This window comes from Myodes glareolus, chromosome 13 (assembly GCF_982192425.1).
Source record: "Myodes glareolus chromosome 13, mMyoGla1.1, whole genome shotgun sequence".
Taxonomy (NCBI): Eukaryota; Metazoa; Chordata; class Mammalia; order Rodentia; family Cricetidae; genus Myodes; species Myodes glareolus.
In genome coordinates, this window is record NC_142038.1 from 34,361,361 (window position 1) to 34,381,027 (window position 19,667).

The 19,667-nt window shown below is 46.8% G+C and overlaps 1 protein-coding gene across 2 annotated transcripts in view; it reads right to left on the reverse strand.

Annotated features, from left to right (window-relative positions):
* Prdm6 (PR/SET domain 6) overlaps positions 1 to 19,667 on the reverse strand; it is a 103,942-nt gene that overhangs the window by 16,850 nt on the left and 67,425 nt on the right. For both annotated transcript variants that reach the window (XM_087896054.1, XM_048419386.3), the window contains 3 exons: positions 15,710 to 15,837; positions 12,072 to 12,196; positions 150 to 492 (listed from right to left, as the gene is read on the reverse strand). In XM_087896054.1, the coding sequence (XP_087752180.1) occupies positions 150 to 492; positions 12,072 to 12,196; positions 15,710 to 15,837 (596 nt within the window). The remainder of the gene's footprint in view (positions 1 to 149; positions 493 to 12,071; positions 12,197 to 15,709; positions 15,838 to 19,667) is intronic.

A 19,667-nucleotide genomic window follows, 5' to 3' on the forward strand; every position in this document is an offset into this window, starting at 1 on the left:
GCCACCAACCTGTCTGTGCAGTCATCAGAAACGATGGCAGCACCCGCTGAGGCCTAACACAACTCGGGGTGGGACCTTCCAGCCAGCGGGCAGGCAGCTGTCAGCAGGCAGCTTTCCCCCAAGGTGCTGCAGGATGCCCTGGGCCTCACCTGTCGGGGTTCTGTGTGCACACGTGCATCTGCAGGAGGATGCGCTGTGTGAAAGTCTTAAAGCACTGGCCACATTTCCAGAGGTGCCAGTCGCTGAACTCCGAGTGCAGCTGGCTGGTGGAGGTGGGACTCGCCAGGACCCGCTGGTTCTTCACGTTGATTTGGTTAAATCCCGCCTCGATGGGCCCAGATTTATCCAAGAGGGTGAAACTCCTGCTGCAGGGAGTCTGGGGGAAAACCACTGAACGCTGCTGGCCGGAGGAAGAAAGCTTACTGCTCTTGTTGAAGGACTGCAGGGCGTCTTGTCGGCACATGGCTTCCATTACCGTGGAAGGGACGTTCACTGGAACAGCGAGAGTGGGAGAAAGTCAGTTTCGCCAGCCCTTAAATAAACACACTAGCACATACTTCAAAACATCCCTATTTAACAAGCATGCAAAATTATGTTTTTCTGGCCCCCAAATTAGTATAAGAAGGCCATTTGAGGGGAAAATCAGGCTTATCACAAATTAATAACTCATCCAATGCCAGTTTCTTAAACAACTAGTATATGCTCAGCGCTGTTCTGGTATGCCCTTTGCCTTCAATGTTCACCCAATTCTGACTCAAGATATATGGGACTCCACACTGCATCCTGCTTAGAGGCTTTCAGATATAAGAGACAGAGGGTGAGCCTGTGGTGCCCAGAAATGGTGGGTTCCACTGCATTAGAAAGGGAATGCCAAGGCCTCCTACCAAGCCTTTCTGAAACAAAACAGGTATTAGCCATGGAGCTGACTGAAGAACTAAGAGAAGAAGTGCTACCAGGAGACAGGAGAAGCCTGGCAGGTTAGGATAGAGCAAGGGAAATGGGCTGCCACAAGGGGAAGAAGGGAAATGACAGACATCCAAGTGCCCTAAATTTACTTTGAAAACTATTTAAGACCCAGGTAATACGCACAGGCTGGTTTTGAACAGAGCAGGGTTAAAACCACTCAGAAGATTTTCAGGGAGGGCTTGAGAGAGGCATGACTGACAGACAGCTAGAGCAAGGGGCTGGAAACAGCTGTGATGCTTGAAGCTGAAGTTCTGACATCAAGGCGGTCCAGGCTCCTGTCTTGACTCTAGCTTTCATTAACAATGGTGATCTTAGGCAACTCATTACGCCCTTCGGAGCCTCTTTCCCCATAGGTAAAGTAAGGACAGTGGTAGTGGTACTTCTAGAAATAATAGACTCATGGCTTGGTGATTGAAACAGTCTAGACTCTAACTTCACCATCTCGTGTCATGGTGACTGTGGGGAGGAGAGGAACACCCAACCCCAACCCCATGACGTAGTCCTTGGGAAAGCATGGAGTGCTCACTCGGAGGACTGAGTGAGCTAATGCATCAGTGGCTTTTAGGGATGAGGCCAACACCCCCTAGCCACAGAGCCCTGGGGTCTGGTGTCCTCATCTTTCTGTCTTTGAAGGAAGTTAAGGTGTGATATCCAAGAGTTCATCACAAGGACCGATGTCGACCATGGTCACCATTCTTTGGGGACAGGAAAAGGCGGGATTAGAAAGAGGGAGATGGTCCTTGCTGTGGGGGGGGGGGGAGTGGGACAGAAGGAGGACCTGTACAATAAAAGGTTTCTTTAGGCGAGAAATCTAAATCCTTGAAGTTTATTGTGCCTTTAAATTTTCACTCCATTTTACTTCTGACAGGGTACCATTCAGTAGCCTAGGCTGGCCTTAAAGTGATCTGCCTGCCTTGGCCTCTCAGGCAATAGGATTTCAGTCAGGTGTTAGCCCCTACTCCTGGCTTCTTTTCTCAATACTTTACTGTGTTAGCAACATTTATCAAGTATTAACTGGTCATTCCTTGGGTATAAGGGTGATTAAAATCAATGCAAAAGACTTAACCTTTTTAAAATGTAACTACTCTGATATATATATATATATACATATATATATATATATGTAAAATTATTGTCATTTCCGGAGTCAAAGAGACCATACAGTAGTAGTCAGGAGGTTAAGGTGAATGGTGCCACACGCCTTTGATCCCAGCACTCAGGGAGTGGGGGAGGTGGATCTCTGTGAATCCTAGGCCAGCCTGATTGCATGACAAGTTCTAGACCAGCCAGGGAAACACAGTGAAAGACCTTGTTTCTTGTCCAAAAATATGCAAAACTTTAAAGATGATTGGCAAAGACTGGTGATGGGAAGAAACAAAGCCACGCCTGCTATAGTTGTCGATACGGCCACTGGCTCGGAACCATGGCGGGAAACAAACCGGAAGCTCTTGTGTCCTCCTCACCACGGCCATGGATAAACTTCCTTGACAAGATTACGCTCAACTCTAGAAGACAGCCGTAGAGGCGTGGGAACCAGGAAGCTCTGGAAGGAGACAGGTGGCTCACACATGTGGGTACAGTGGTGTCACCTGAAGTTCTTCAACAAATCTAACACAGGGAGCCGTCCTCCGTACAGTGAGTGAAGCAGAGCTTGTCTCAGCCCAGACAAGACTCTCCAAGTCCTGGGACGGCCCTGGAGCACTGCGCACTGGTTACTCAGCAGTAGTTTTACAGAGGGTTTTTAAAAATCAAATGAGTCTCCCAGAAAGGCTTGAGGTGGAGTCGGGGCAGAATCACTAAGTTGACCCTCCCTCGTGACAGGTGGCAAAACAGTAGCCCAACAGCACCCAGAGGTTTGCTTGGCATGGCGTGTCAGTGAAGGGTAGCCCTAGGCTATAGTCTGTAGCTTCCTACGTTCTGGCACATTTCATTTTTGATTCCTCTGCTCACTAACTGTGTTTCAGATAGAGGAAGACCACTTTATGGGTTGTACAGTGATTTGTGTATGTGCCATATACACCAAACTATACGTGTTACATATATGGGTATACCTGTATTTAAATTATGCAGCGCCTATATTTCATATATATAAGACATGTATCATTTGACCTCCTGAGGCGAAAAGCAATATGGAGGAGTTTGTAGGCGCTTTTTAGACTTAAAAAAAAAAATCTTTGTGTTACGTCTTAAGCAGACTCTAAAAGATAAGGGGAAACGCTTTGCCAATTTTAATAAAAGATAAAGACAGGAGCGCTGTCGGAGGTCAGGTTGGAGCCCATTTGTTGGCATTTCCATCACTGAACCAGGAAAAGCAAAGCACAGAGAAACTGTTAGTCTCCAGACAACAGTGAGCCCTTGCCAGCCGGGCCACTCCAAAGGAGCGCAAAGAGGAAAGATGGTAGACTCCCGAGACTGTGAACACACAGGAGAGCTGCGAACCTGGCCCAGGCTTTTTAATTTTAAATCCTTAAGGCCACACAATCTTTAGATAGAAAAAAACAGATTCATGGGCCCATGGATTTTTATAAGTTTAATGATCAATGTCAAGAAAAAAAAATCAAATTTATATATCTAAAAATTTGCAGAATAATCAGAGATATATGTGCCTGGGTGACTGTAGTATAATAAACAGCATTTGGGTAGTAAAAATGAAGATGACTGGAATAAGATTATTCTCCATTTATTATTTTATTTCTTGGTACATCATAACACAAATCTGAAACACGTCCTGGCTGTAGGTAGCAGCAGGCTCCCTATGCCGCCCTAAGCGTGAGCCTCCATCGTGATTATAAAGTAGTTCAGTCTTACTAAATGAAACTGAGCACATGATTTACAAGAGAGAAGAGACAGAATGAAAATTTTTCACCAAAGCGATCATACTTGAAGCCCAGCTGCTCTGTGGAGCCCTACCACGTCCACACCTCGCTCCATGTACAGATGTTTGTTTTGAGAGCAGAACATCCTCCCGAATGTCAGCCTCCCTGGCCACATCAAAAAACACACTAACTAAACAAGAGAACGTATCAGCCGGAGACAGGGGGTAAATCTTGGAAACGCTGCCTCATGGAAACCCAGGAGAAGTGGTTTAGACAAGGCCTGAAGACAGGTCACTAACATAACCAGAAACATGGTGGCTTCCGCATTCCGGGATGCTGAGCTAGAGTCTCCTTAGACTATGAAAACAAAGATTAAGAGGAAGGGGGTGCAGTCTAGAGCCTGGAAGGATGGAATCAAGCAAAGACACTAACTTATCACTTATCTGGATAGTTAAAACACTGGTCACATCTGGATAGCTGAAGTACTGAGGGGAGGAAAATTCAGCATCCATGAAATCAAGTCTTACTTCAGCCCACCTGCGAAATACCTCCTGAGCATCTACTCCGTCCTGACTGGTGGGCACGTAGCAGGACAGGAGAGCACACTGTCCCTCGTGCTATGACAGACTGACAGACAGTCACTCACTCGGCTTCAATCCTTTAACCCTATTAATTGAATCATTGTAACTGTTGGCCTTGACACGCAGCGTTAGAATAGGAAAACGCATCTGTTTTCGAAGTGACATAGTCCAGGACTGCAAGGAAGAAAGGATGCTAGAAGTGGGGTATCTGAGCCCTGAAGGGACACGTGAGAGAGTCGGTCAGCCGAGGGAGCTGGCACAGCAGCAGCTCCATCCCTGCTTGTGACGGGAAGGACCTGAGCAGTAAAGGACCTGAAAATGTGTCCACACGGCAAAGGAGGGGACAGATGGCAGGCCGCACCTGTGGGAGCTGCGCCAGGACTGGAAAGGTTCTGGGGACCGGGGGCCTGGGGTCTATAGCCCACTAGGTATAGCTTAGCGAGGCTAAGCTCTCGGGGTCTTGAGGTGACTAATATCTTAGTCCAGTTCAATTTGGGGTTTGAGGCCGGGCCTCCTTAGACCGTCCTGACCCGCCTGGAACTTGTGACCGTCTTGCCTCTGCCTCCTGAGTGCTAGGATTACAGACATGTGCCACCACATCCTGCTGGATTTTAATTAAAACCCCAGGTGTGGCGATGTAGCTCGGTTAGTAGAGGGCTTGCCTAGAGTAAGCAAATCCCTAGGTCCCATCCCCAACACCCCCATAAAACTACGTATGGTGGCACATGTCTATAAACCCAGCACTGGGAGGTGAATGCAGGAGGGTCAGAAGCTCAAGGGTCATCCTCAGCTACACAGCGAGTTTTGGACAGCCGGGGCTACATGAGAGCCTATCTGAAGATAAATTAGTATGTGAGCTGGAGACTACATGGGGCTCATAGCATTCCATATTAAAGAGCTACTTATTTAAGGGAAGAGTCCTTGCAAGTCTAAAAGAGTTTTGAAGCAGAGCTCAAGGGGACCAGATGTCTGCTTTCAGGGTGTCATCAATCCACGGTGACCAGTGCGGACCCTACGCCGCCAGTACATTTGCAGAGAAGGAGATAGTGAACCAGACATGGTGGTGAAAACTTATAATGCCAGTCACTTGGGAAGCGGAGACAAGAAGATCAGAAACTAAAAGTCAACAAAAGCTTTCTTGAAAAGGTGGAGACAGGGGAGACGGTTGAGTGGAAGACAAAAACAAAACAAAACAAAAAGCAAACAGAAAGGGAGAATGTATTTAGATGCCTGAAGAGGCAAAAAAAAAAATGTATTTCTAGAAGAAGAGCTAAGAATTTGTCAACATCCCTCATTATCTCTTAGCTAGAGATGTGTGTGCCTATAATACTCTGTGGACTTTGATCTATGAGCCCAAACTATCTGTTGATAAAACAAGTGGATAAACCAGGATAAAATAAGCAAATAAGTGAGATTTCACTCTGGCTGTGATGACCCTGAAGAGGTTACTTCATGGTGCACCCGAGTGGACTGTGTGGCCCTGATCGGGATGGTGACAATAGAGATGAGAACACACACACAACAGGACCTGCTGAGAGAGTGTGAGAGAGAGTGACGTGCCAAGGTCACAGTCGGATGTCTGAAAGTGAGCACTTTTACCTACTCGGAGAGAGACAGATTGTGGACATGACAAGTTCAGTCCCAACACCCTGAGGGCAAGGTTCCTACGCGGGATGGAAGTGAAGGATGTTGGGAAGACAATTTCATGGTTGAGGCTGGTTGTCATGGACGTCTAGGTGGAAACTAACAGACCCCCACAAAAGAAAATACAGACCCAAGGGTACCTGGGAAATGGGCTCTGGGAGGGAGATTTTGGAGATCTGTGTGGAGACCTCTTTGCCTTTCGACCGAAACGCAGTGTGGAGTTCTGTGCAGGAGAGCATTACTGGGGAGTCTTTGGAGGGTCACCATGCGTTAGAGGGTGAGCAGAGCAGGTTAGGGATGGTTAGAGGCAGATGAGCTCGGGGGCTGGCAAGTTGTCAGAGTTGTCCTCTCGGGGAGGACAGCCAGGCTTTATGCCTCCACACCAACCAGTCACTGCCAGGGGACGGCTGTCCAGTTCAGAGTGCACCATGGTCAAGGGTGCAGTGACCCTCCTATACTGATGGAGGTGCTGAAGGCAAGCCCATTTCAGAGATGGCCCCTCCCACGGGTCCAAGCACTAGAAGAGTGTGTGATGATGTCATCTATCAAGACCTAGAGTGGCACACAACACTCCTGGGTGACAATACAATGGTGTCTCTCCAGCATTTCCTTTCTCCTTTGTCATTCTTCCCAGAGGTTTTGTTATCACCCTTCCAGTGGGTAGCTAGCTACCTCTGTTAAAGATAAACAAGTGTCCCATTTCTTCTTTGTGTTTTCTAGAATTCTAAAGGGTTCTCAGCTTCTAGAATAAGTGTGTGTGTGTGTGTGTGCATGTGTGTGAATGTGTGTGTGTGAATGCATGTGTATGCATGTGTGTGAATGTGTGTGTATGCATGTGTGTATGTGTGTGTGGGTGATTGGGTGTGTGTGTGCATATGCACACGGAAACTACAGGACAAACTTGGCTATCATTCCTCAGGTGCCATCCACACCTCCCCCCCACCCCAGACAGGGTCATTGCCGTGGAACTTGCCGATTCAGCTAGATTGACCGGCAGCAGGTCCCATGCGCCCACTTGCCTCTTCCTCTTCAGCTCTGAGGTGACAAGTGTGTACCACCTTGCCCAGCTCCTGTGGGGCCTTGGGACCTAGCTCAGGTCCTCAAGCATGCAAGGCTCTGATCCATCTCACCAGCCCTAGGCCAATTTGTGTATTAGGTTCTTGACCTGGAGCTTTTATTTCTGGCAGATAGGATAAAAATCAAGGCCTAGACCATTCTATAGCTATAGCAGGGCATTTACTGCTTTCACGGTGTCTCAATTGCTTGGCCTCTGGGCTTGGAGTCAACATTCTGCTCAACTCCATTCAGAGAAAGGGTAGTACCTGCCATACTCAAATGTGTGTAAGGAGTCCAATCCCAGCGTTTCTCTGTGTATAGGGGTAGGTGCTCTGACTTCTCCTGACCATATTCAACCTAACACTCTGCTGTGCTGTAGTCTCCCTTCGATGAGTTTTATGCTTAAGTTGTATACTAATGAACCTTCTCTGGCCTCCAAAGCTGGGGATGGGACTTGTGGTTCTGGACACCATCACAACGCTTTCTTTCAGCCCTTGTGTGCACAGATACCGCTGTTGGGTTGAATATCATGGGTATCCTCAAGGTCACACAGATACAGAATTGAGCAGGGCTCTCATTAGGCTGGATTCCTTCTGTTGGTAGAGGGAGGGGATGAGAGGCCCTGCGCAGAGGTGGTTCTTTTTGTTTGCTATTCTTTGAGAACCAGAAGGAGCAGGACCTCCTCGAGGCAGGGTCTAATCGAGTGCAGCTCCCGCACGGCTATCAAGTCTCACATTCTGCCACCTCAGCTTCATACGCTGAGACAGAAAAAGCAGTAGGAAGACTTGTTTAACATTTATTCTCAGGGTTTTTTTTTTCCTTTTAATTTCCTCTGAAAGGAATATGAACCACGCAGGTCTTTGCACTCTGCAGGGGCTAATCCCCCACTGGACGCGCAGGGCAACCTCACTCCTTCTTGCGGATGTGATCTGTCGACACGAGCGTTCCTTCAGGCTCTGAAAGACCCACAGTGGATGGAGGGGCTCTCCCTTTTAGAGCTCTCTTACATTTTTAACTATAGGTTTTTTTTTTTCAAAAAAGAAAACAATGCAGGAATTGCTTCCAGAGCTCAGATGCTTGTGTGGAGCAGTCTCCTCTGCTAGCGCAGGCGGCTTTGGCTGGCACGTCCGGGCAGTTCATGTACCCAGTGGCCCCACTGCTACGTGCCGCTGACAGAGGGGGACACTTACGATGCCCCAGGTCCCACTGCTCATGATCGACGGGAAGTGTGTTTGCTGCATGTTGAAAGAAACATGGGGAGAACATGATCCTTTCATAACCGAAAGTGCTTAATAAGAACGATTCACTAACTGAAGTCATATTTTCCTTCGGTTTCTTAGTCCAGGACCGATTTCATTAACAACAGGAAATCTGTCTGAAATAACTTTTAATCTCCTAATTGGGATAGAAGGTCTTATCTTTATCCAGTGTACCTTTACCTTAAAAGGTATGTGTGTATGTGTGTGTGTCCACGCAAGTGAGTACCCACTCATGCGTGCATGCTTGTGTGTGTGTGTGTGTGTGTGTGTGTGTGTGTGTGTGTGTGTGTACACGCATGCACAAGTGTCGAGGACAACATCCAGGCATCAGCTTCTCCCCTTGCACCACGTAGGTTTTGGGGATGGAACGCAGAGCGAGCTATCAGGCATGCTGTCAGCAGCTATCAGGCATTGCCTTTACCTGCGGAGGCAGTTCCCCAGTCCAACACATGCAACACACGCTTTTCCCACAGCACTATAAGGAAGCGTATTTGATTGGTGAGGCTTTGATCTCAAGGAGCTCCTTTTTGAAACCCAATTTAATTTGTGACCAGCAAGGTGAGGTAAAAATCATCTTAGAACTGCTGATCCATCGAGATGGTCTAAATTACTCAAGGTGAGGAAGGCTGTCTGCTAAGTTCCCTGCCATACCCCTTCGCACATCTGCATGGCTAAGTCGCGAGAGCATTTTCTTAGCACAGAATAAAGAATGCACATCACAGAGCACTCCCCGGCCACTCTGTGATCGAATGGAAGGAGGCGCTATCTCAGAATCACAACTGAAGTCATAATTCTCCCCCTCACTATCTGATGGTGCCTTCTGCTGGTTTCTTGGGTGGCCAGTCACATGACAGATGAATGGGTCACATGACAGATGGATGGCTTTGAGACAGGAAGTGAAATAAACTTCTCCTAACACCCTCAGGAGAAAGAGGCATTGTCACCATTAAGCCTTTCGAAAGGATGACTTAATTCCCTTTAAACATCCCTCAATCCCCTTTCTGAGAACTCGGAACTGAACCCTGAAAGGGGCAACTTAGCTTTCCTACCGAAGCCGCAGACTGCACAGCACTCTGATTTCAAGAGAGAGATGGCATAACGTGCCCTGGCAGAGCCCCTTTAACACTCTAGCCAGAATCCTCAGGAAGGCTTCGTACTGGTGCAATTGCAGGAGAAAGGGCTGAAGGCAAACGGTGTGCTGTTCCAGAAAGGGCCTTTTTAATGACACTGTGGCCCTGAATCTGGACACTACTTGATATGCTCGGACCACCTGCCAGCCGGCTAGGAATGGCAAATGGGCAGCCAAAGGCCCTCCCTCCAGCCCCAGGCACCCCCATGCACGCAATGGCCTTGTGAGGCGAAAGCAATGTACAAACATACGACTCCTACTCCGGAGAGTCAAGAAAGCCTGGCAGTTCCTGTGTGGTCATCCACGCTTCCCATTCCTACTTCTAAACTCAGAAAATAGTCACTCGTTAGACTGGAAGATCCAGTCATCCTAGAGACCTTTCTCTGGGTAACTAAAATGCCAGGAAATGCTGTTGGTCTTGCTCCTCTCTCACTTTCATGTTGGCCCACATCACCGTCATTTCTCCCCCTGGTTTCTACAAGAGCCCCTGAGGGCTACCTCTCTGTGCATATTGTAATCTGCACTCAAAAGACAGAGGGGTCCCCCTATAACCTTGGTCAGACCATCTCATTACTGCTCAAAACTCCATCCCAGCCTCAGCGCCAGGATCCCAGAGCAAACGGCAGGTTCCTCGCAAGGGACCAGATACAGGCTCCCAGCACGTATTCGCCCATTCATGACTTGTCTTCTGCCTAGCACTCATTCCACCGAACCTGGGCCAACTTCTGGGACTGCTCTGCCACATGTAAGGAACGTTTCTGTCAACAGGCTCTTAGGGGTTTAGCTCAATAGCCTGCCAGGCTCTTCTCTAGAGTAGCCTCTGACTTGCTCCCTCACCTCCTTAAGTCTTTGGTCAAAGCCTAACTTACCAGGGGGGACTCCTTCTCATCATTCCCTGAGTCTACAGTCCCAAACGCCTAGCACATGTGTCCCTTCCTGCTTCAGTACCTCCACAATACACGGCCACCTGTGTAAATATGTAAACATTTAATTACATATTTTCGACACCCTGTCCCTAGAGAGAAGTTCCATGAGGGTAGGACTTCTTGACTGTTTTGTTTTCTTTCTTCTGCATTCATGGCACCTAGCAAAGACTGGCCCATAGCAGGTGATCAATAAAGACAGGAATCAATGACTGAACTATAAGCTGTAAATCAGTGCTGTCGGCCATCATGGGCTTACATCTACACGTTCCTCAATACAACACAGTATCTTCACGGTCTATAGCAGGTTATAGTCAAGGAAGAAAGAAAAAACAATGCAGGATTTCCAAAATCTCTTGGGCTCCAACTCCACACGTTAGAAGCTGAGTTTGTGTCTGGTTCCGGCACAGAGAAAGCCCATGGATCTACCCCAAGTGTTCTAGTTCTTCTTGTGAGGGAGGTAGCGATGGTGTCACCCTGGGGAAGGGAGAACGTGGTGGTCTCCATGCTTGTGTCTGCTCTAAAGCCAGCCACCCAACCATGTTCCCACATGGGGCTTGCTCCCCTGGAAACAGACACTCCCTCTAACAAGGATATCACAGTAGAAAGAACAATTTCCGGGGAAGCTCCACAAGTCAGGAGGATGCCAAGATACATGCCTTTGTTTGAGGTTGGCTTGAATTAGGGCAAAACACACAAAATTAGTGTGCTCTTTAAAGATTTTCTGTTTTCCAACGGAATCAAAGACAAGAAAAACAAGATCGGCACTGATGAGGTAACACTGAGGGCACTCGGAGGATGAGTGCGTGAGAGAGAGTTGAGTCGGAAGCAGGAAAAGACCGCTTCTTCCAAGATCAAGCTCTCCACCCATCAACAAATCCATCTGTTGTCTCTGTTTCTCTCTTGCAGCATATCAAATTATCATTTCACAGATGAGTCAGTTTAGCAACAGGAAAAGACAGCGCCCCTGAAACCAGTGTTCTCCCCCATGCCTACTGGGACTGCCTAAATCTGTTCCAAATATGGACATCACCTGAACTGTTGCCCAAGCATCGATACTTGAGTTTGGAAGAAATTCAAGTAGGAGTTGCTGCAAGTTCTGACCAGCCTAAATATCCTCTTGTTGTTTTAAAGGTCACGGTTGGCAGGATAGCAATGATAGAAGAAATTTTTTTGTGTGTGGTTCTAGACATAATTTTAAATGAGAAAACTTAGAAAGACACAAATTCCACAGCCTTTTACCATAGCTTTTACTCTCGCTACTCTAACGACTCTCCTCACTCACACTCAAACAGCTGCAGAGGAGATAGTCTCCACTGATCGATGTTGCTTCGTTAGTTTTGTTTCGCATGTGATTCCGACAAGACTGCCTCCCTTCAGAGCAGAGACCCTGGCGCTTCCCCTCCTAAAGCAGCAAGCCTAGAAGCAGACACAGAGTGGGTACTCACTAGACACCAGCTGACTTCACTTTTTTTTTTTGGTCAGCAATTCTTTAAAACTCTGGCAAAGGTTTTGAGACCGTGAACAGGCAAAGAGCTGGCCAGGAAAGGAAGCAGCGATGGAATGACCCGCGCATGTTTGCTTTGCGTAGCACAGTGAACCACATTCAAAAAGAAGTTTCAAAATGCATTCTTTAAGAGTTCCCTCTGAAACAGGTACGTTCTTAGTGCGAATTCAGAACTAAAGTAGGTTCTTACAGTTTTCATCCTGGGCAATGCACTGTAAGGGGATCCCAAAGAAAGATGTGTAGCTGTCATTGTACCACACCAGGAGCTCGGTGCCCCTGGGGATATCTATACAGGCTCGGTAGAATATATTCGACCTATTCAAAACAAAAGAAAACCCAACTTAGTCAGACGTAACGCTCATATGTCCCCACCGCATTTTTATTGGCCCCCAAACATTCTGCCCAGCTCCACCTAAACAGTTTATAATAAATCTACACCCACCTTCTTAGCCCAAGCCGTCGAGGAGAGCCTGTAACTTCGTGTGATAAACAATGTGTTTATTTCCACTGTACCCCTTAACAGAGGGTCTTGGGGAGGCCGATATATGGCCCGGGAGACAGCAGGGAAGTAGAAGTTCATTTAAAAAAAAATAAAAATTCTCTCTCACGCTAATGAGAAAATTCTTCCCAGTGGCTACGACATAGGCAGTGAATGCTGCCCCAACCACATAGGTAAATTAATTTACATTTTATTTATTTCTTATTTGAAGAGAAAGTACTACAGGTGATCTGTCACTGTGACATTGGGAGTCCCCAAAATTTATAATAAAATAAAGCAACTTTTAACAATATAAGGACTAAGAGAAGAAAAAAAAAACTCTCCCACCTGCTCCCTCCTCCTGCCCCCTAAAGTTTGATGTAGGAGAAGAGAAAAGCCCTCTTGTGTGAGACAGATGGAAATTCAATAAATACAAGAGGAGCACTTTCCTTGGGCTGAAAGATTACACCCTGGGTGATGGAGTGAGGGTAGCAAGAAATAAGCATCTTTTATAGCCGCAGCTTTGGTGCCATTAAGAAAAATCTACAGATTTTGAAAAGAATGAGGGTGTCGAGACTGGTTTTCTCAATGAAGGATTGTTACAAATATTAGCCTCAAGTTCCAGATAAAAGTGTTTAGGGTTGGTGGGCCTTAAATTTCGCCTTTCTGTAAGGAATTGGCTGCAGCAGCGTAATTTGTCCCTTGTAGAACACTGCAGACATAAGGGGAATCTCTCTCCACATTTTTCAAGGCAGTGAGATATGCACTTGTCAACCTACTTTGTCACCACAAAGTGGCTCTTGGCAATAGGATCATAAAGATCAATAAAAAAAAAAGTGCAGATTCTCAATATTTTACTTACGGCTGCAAAAATTTCATTTATCTTGTTATTTTCCTTACTTACTGCCATTCTGTCTCGCGAGGACACTGCTAGCTAAGCAGAACGTTTTTCCCCAACATTCTATGAATATCTGACAAAAACTCCAGCCGCTCATCCAGTCCTTGCTGCCCTTCCTGCCTTGGCACCTCTAGGAGCTGCACATTTTATTAATTTTTTCCACCGCTGCATAAAAAAAATCAAAATTGGAACCGAGTTAAAAATCGCTGACATCTCCTAACTTGAGAAAAATTGAGTCTACTTTGTACTTCAGCCTTGTAACATTTCATCTCTGGGTTTGCCTTTCCTTCGTGTAAACACAGCGCCCGGCAAATGAATGTGCTAAAACCAAACGACACACTTTGCCGCTGAAAGGGCAGAACTGTTTTCGAGCGATGGGTGGTCTTCTGGGGCACAGAGTAGGCCGAAACGGGGGTGGAAATGTGTAAGCGTACACCATCCCTGACAAGCACCCTGAGCTTCCAAAGCTTGCAGAAATCCCTGCATGCTGAAGCACATCAAAGGGATTTTTCCCTTTTCAGATAATATTTCCTTTGCTGACATGTATTTAGTATTGTGGTTGGATGACTCATAAAGATAGCTTCATGGCGTCCCAACGCAGTTGAAGCAGAACACATGCCAACAAACATTACTGTCAGCCTCAAAATAAAAACAAAACGTTCAGCTAAGGGTCAATCAATCAAGGACGCTTTGAAGAAAATTCCATTTAGATATTACAAATCATAACAGAATGAATTTAAACCAGCTGACTTTTTGTGAAGAGGACATTCATGTACAATAAAAATTAGGCTGGCTCTTTGGGGTCCAACTTTTCTATTTTCTTACTTTTGGACGTGGTCACTAGTGATGGATGCCAGTTTTTTTTTTAAGTTGTGTTTTTGTAGCTCATTGTATAAAGATCTGCAGTAATCCAAAACAGATCGGCTGAGAGTGAGCTCGTAGCTTCAGCGCCCTCATGAAAGGAGAGTTGTAAAATCCACTTAATATTGACAGATAGGTAATAGCTTACTCATGCTCCTCTCCCCTGAGGGGTTCTTGTCCCAAATTTAGAGTTTGCCTCAACAGTTCCCTTGGTATTTCTGTATTAGAGAAGTGGTCACACTCTCTCTTGCTGACTGGACAAGCACAACTTTTGCTAACTGTAGAGCTCAGGGTTGCCTAGAAAATTCCCGAGAGCAAATGCTGAGCGCTGCCGGGTTTGCACCGGTGCTAACCAAACAGCCTCTTGCACTGTTTCACGTGAACCATTTCTTAATGAAACTGCATGGGGAACCCAGGCAATGAGTCGGACACTGCACCAGTAGGTTCTTTGTAGAAGGAGACCTTCAGGGAGCAAGCAAGCCAGATTGGTGCACCTCTAAGCTATAAAGAAAAACGAGAGAGAGAGAGAGAGAGAGAGAGAGAGAGAGAGAGAGAGAGAGAGAGAGAGAGAGAAGAAAAAAACTTCACTTAAAAAAAGGAAAATAAATAGCCCCAGGCAGAACTCCAAGTTGCTGAGCACAAGGCTCTCGGCTTTGATGTGTCTGTGGTACCCAATAAAGCTAAACAGTTGCTTCTGACTCTGAAGGGAACACGGTTGTTTATAACTGAGCTCATATATTTATACGGCACATGTTTTCGAGGGATTCTGAGAGGAGAAGGCTTGGTGGTGGGGCTGTTTTTCTGTTCGATCTGTTTCTGCCTTCTCATCTTGGTTCCAGCCTTCCTTAGGAACAGGGGGTGGGGCCGGCAGGTGCATGCAGAAGCGGGGGGGGGGGGGGGGGCTTTCTGCTCTATCCCTGTGTGACTCTAGAAAGTGAAACTACCTCTCCCTGGATCTGTCACTCTTTGGGCACTGCCCATTCCTCTTAGGAAACAGTGGTGGGGGTGGGGCTTCTTTTCTTTAATTTGAAGCCACCACATCACCTGGAACACAGCTGAAATCATCAAAGGGGCCAAGCCCAGATGCTCTGGAAACTTTTGAGAGAAGAGGAGAGGTTGCGCATCTCAGTCCTGGGGCTGAGCATGGCTGGCTTTGGAAGACGAGTGCTTGGTTTTCCAGACCTTGGTCCAAATGAACCTAATTCTCATTCTCTCTCTCTCTCTCTCTCTCTCTCTCTCTCTCTCTCTCTCTCTCTCTTTCTCTCTCTCTCAGACAGACTGATGGAGTCTGAAAGGAACAGAGCTGGAACTGAGTTTCCAAGTTTCCATTTATATGTGTGTGTGTGTGTTCACATCTGCTGGGGGATTAACCCCAAGTTGGTGGGTCTGCCAAACTCATTCAGGTCCCTACAGACATTCAAGCGAAGCCGTAGAGTAACTTCAGGCTGTGTACCAAGTCAGAGAGAGTATCCGCTAGCACCCTTACAGATCTCTACAGGGTTCTGCGGGATGCTTGCAACCACTTCGCGGTAAGCCTGAGTTCGCACGTGCAAGCCAACGGGCTCCAGCGGTAAATCAAGACATACTTTACCTGTACTGAACTACTGTTAGATTCTGCTCTCCACAGTGCCTTGCACATCGGATATACCTCATCCAGCTCGACTTACTAGGCTCCCCACCATCAATAAAGTGCTGTAGTGTCCCATCTTGATCATATATCTGGAGAAGAGGTCAGAAGGTCAAGTGGTTAGAACGAATCATCAGCAATCATTTTCCCTGTGTCCCTTGATGTCTCTCCGTGTCCGCCACAGAGATTTATGGTCCTTGGGGTTGCTGGGGCCTATTGATGGCTGTGGAAACTCGGCGAGGTTAACGGGAAAATGTTTTCTGGTGAGGCAAGTCGATCACGTTTCTCTTATCAAGCCAATCTTCCCTGTATTAAACATAGTTGTGGTATCTCAAGGATGTGACCATATTTCCCAAAGACTATTTAACCTATTTTGACAGGCTAGTCTTAAATAATGAGCTGCTGGGTAAACAGAGCAAGCTGAAAGGAGAGGCCACGCTGACATGATTGGAGCAAGCACATAAAAGGCCCTCCGGCATGCATCTACCCCAAAGCATCCGAGAAAGGCGGTCACTGTCCATCCGCCGAGCTGGGTGACCCCCAGCAAAAGGCGACTGGGAAGTTGTAGAACTATAGAGGGCCGGTGGAAATGGACTCTGGGATGGGAAAACGGGGGGCTGTCCCCTCATAGGAGATATAGGTCCCTGAAGCCCTTAAGAGAGGAGTCATCCGAAAACACCCCCAGAAAGGGGAAGAGAAAAACAGCTGTCTCCTAGGGAGTTTACATTTCTCAACCAAGGTCACTTTCACCATCATTGCCTTAGGTTCAACCCCAGCAGATTCCTCAAGATAGGAAAAAGAAAAGAAACCGCACTTCAAACCAGTTGATAAGCGCAGGATACCCTCTCCCCAAATCCTGATTCGGGCAGCTTGGCTAGGCACCCAGTGGTTGTTGAAAGTAGGGTCACTAGGGCCCCTCCAGAAACCACTTTGGTTCCAGGAACTTCGTGTGACATGATGTTCAGGAGCCGGGGATGGGGCAGTTACACAGCCAATAAACAGTCGTTCTCTAAGCTCTTCCCAGACGTGGAGGCAGCCAGGAAGCACAAGGCAGTTCAGGAGTTCCTTGGGAAGTCTTGGGAGATAGGTGAGTTGGCAGTGTGCTTCCTGCAGAAATGGGAGGACCTCGGTTTAATCCCCAGCACCCACATGAAACACTGGCAGTGGTAGCACATGCTTGTAATCCTCCCACGGGGGAGGCAGAGACAGGCGGATCCCTGGAGCTTGATGAACTATCAGCCTGCCACAAAGATAAGTTCCAGATTCCAGTAAGAGACCCTGTGTCACCAAACAAGGCAGATGGCTCCTAAGGACCAACATCTGAGGTTAACCTCTGACTCCCACCCACCCACACCCGTACTCATAGACAGGTGGGCACACACACACACACACACACACACCTGCACGTGTACATACATACACATGCATACACACACACACAAATAGTTTCTTAGGAGTCTAGATCTTAGAACAACACTGGGAAAACCATGTATATTTTGAATAGAGTTAGTACAGCCTCCCTGGAGCTGCTGAGGGGTTCCCCCAGAGCATCCCGAGAAGCCACACCTTTTTTTCTGAGCCCTTCCACTTTTCTTCTCCAAGTAAACATGCAGAATAAAGCTTCCAGAATAAACCTCATTGTGTGGCCACTCACACTAAGTAAGATCAGTGTTTCTAGTCTGGAGGGTGTGGGGAAGCGTTTTCTTTTATTTCACGCAACTGAATACTCCCCCTGGTTTTTCTGATATTCAGTCTCCTCCCCGAACCTCTCCACTGCCCCCACCAATAAAAGAAAAACTTTAATCCAATAAAGACAAACATCTGTGAATTTAGGACTGGATCGCCATACCGGGACCATCACAACTGATAATCAGCTCAGCCCGAAAGGAAGGAAAAGGTCCTGGACTGTGTTACAGCTGGGCCGAAAAACTTCTTCCAATTCCTTGCTTGGGGATAAAAGCAGAAAACGGAAACAGGTTACGTGGTTGATCTGTCTGCTGAGCAGCAAGCTAAAGGCAGACATGTTTAGGTTGCCTTTACATTATGTTCCACTAATTGTTTAGATTTCATTACCCTTAATTGTTTGTTGTTGTGTCGTGACTTTTTCGCCATTGTTGTTAAGACAGTCAGTCAAGCAACATTCAAAAATCTCACCCTTGAGACTGCTGTCACCAGCCAGAGAAACTGCACAAAACTCTCCTCACCACTATTGATAATAAGTGGAATAAAATTTCTTGATGAAACCCTATTTCCCTTTCCCTACAAAGATACCTTGCTTATCTTGCTGCTGGTGATAATTACTACAGAACATCCTGAAAAAGTGTGCACAACAGTCCTCTTTCCTGCTCCCGGCCTGGGTCCTCAGCACCAAGTGACACTAATCCCGTCGGTAAAAGAGCCCCAGCCGTGTGCCAGCTCAGCTGAACCCCACGTGCTCCCAAGTCTAACCTGAAATGAGTGGAAACGGGTTTCCTGCGACAAATGTGTGTCAGCATCAATCTCCATAAATAGATATGCCCACAAAGAAACCACAGTTTTGCCTCCTACTTGACTTGAAGAGAGGCCGACTTTCCGGGCTTTGGCCAATACTGATTACGGTAGTTCACATAAAGCTGCGATGATGCCGGACACCTTCAGTCTCCTGACTGTGTGCCTAGGGGTGAAGACACTCATCTGACCATGACTCTGCTCTCAGACTTCCAGCTACCACCAGCCCCACACAAATCTCCTTCCTAATGGCCTCCCTCCCCACTGTTAGGCACCCTACCTCAAATGATAGACAACCGTTCACACAGGAAATGTGACAAGAGCCCCTTGAGCCTTCTCCCTTACAGGAGCGCTAAGATATTATCTAAACTGGAGCCAGTATAATGCTTAAAAAAATACATCTAAACGACGCCTGTGGGCGCAACACCTCTGGGAGAAAAGAACAAAACAAAACTTCACAAACGTTGGGCATTTCAGGTGACCAACACATGTGAAGTTCTTCAAGGGGGCTTGCCACACTGATAGGAGCAACAGTGTCTCCTGGGGATTCCTGGGACCCCAGAACTCAGGGCTTTCGCACTCGCCTCCAGACAGCTCTGAGCTCTCTGTAGTCTGTGCTGTTAAGAGGGAACATTTAAAGGCAACCTTTCTTGCAAGAGCCAAAAGGAGCCAGAAAATTTTGATGCCTGTGTTCTTTATTTAGTACAAAGTGCATAAAATGGGAGGGGGCTGTGCAAATGTTGGAAGCTAAACAGAAAGTAAGGACATCTCTAAGAGACGTAGTTACAAGTGGGCACTTGGTTGCTCACCACGGTCAGGTAGCTTTGTTAACATTTAGGAGCTTGGTTAGGAGACAAAATCTGTATGCAGCTTATCTCCCAGACAGCAGCTTTCTAGAGGGAAAGAAGCTAAAAGGAACTCCAAGTGAGATGTAGCAAGCGCGAGAGCCCAGAGTAGCAGCTACAGCTCCAAGTACAGGAAGTTGTTCTCGGAGGTTGAACTGGCAACCCACATTTGTGGGATAGTAACATGATATTTTAAGATGGATACCTGATAGCCTCCCCATCCTCAAACCCAAGGAATTTGGAAGGTGAACTATGCCAAGACCTAAAATAACTGGTTCTTATTATCTATCTTTCGAAAGATTTTAAATAAGCAGAAAAAATATTTTTTTTAAATGCTCCAAGTGTTTAGACAACTCCCCTAGGACCTGTGAAAATTGGAAAGGTCAAGTTGTTTATTCATTCAAGTGGTGGGCATAAAGGCATGGGCGCTAACTTTAGATTAAGAGAGAAATTCATTCTGTAAAAACACCTAACACAGCAATTTTGCCAGAAAGGGTGCCCTTCATTCTGAATGAAAATGAACAGCGTTTTAATATTTTCTCTATTCTTCTCTAATGTGAAGCGAAAAAAAAAAAAAAACCTCTCAAGGT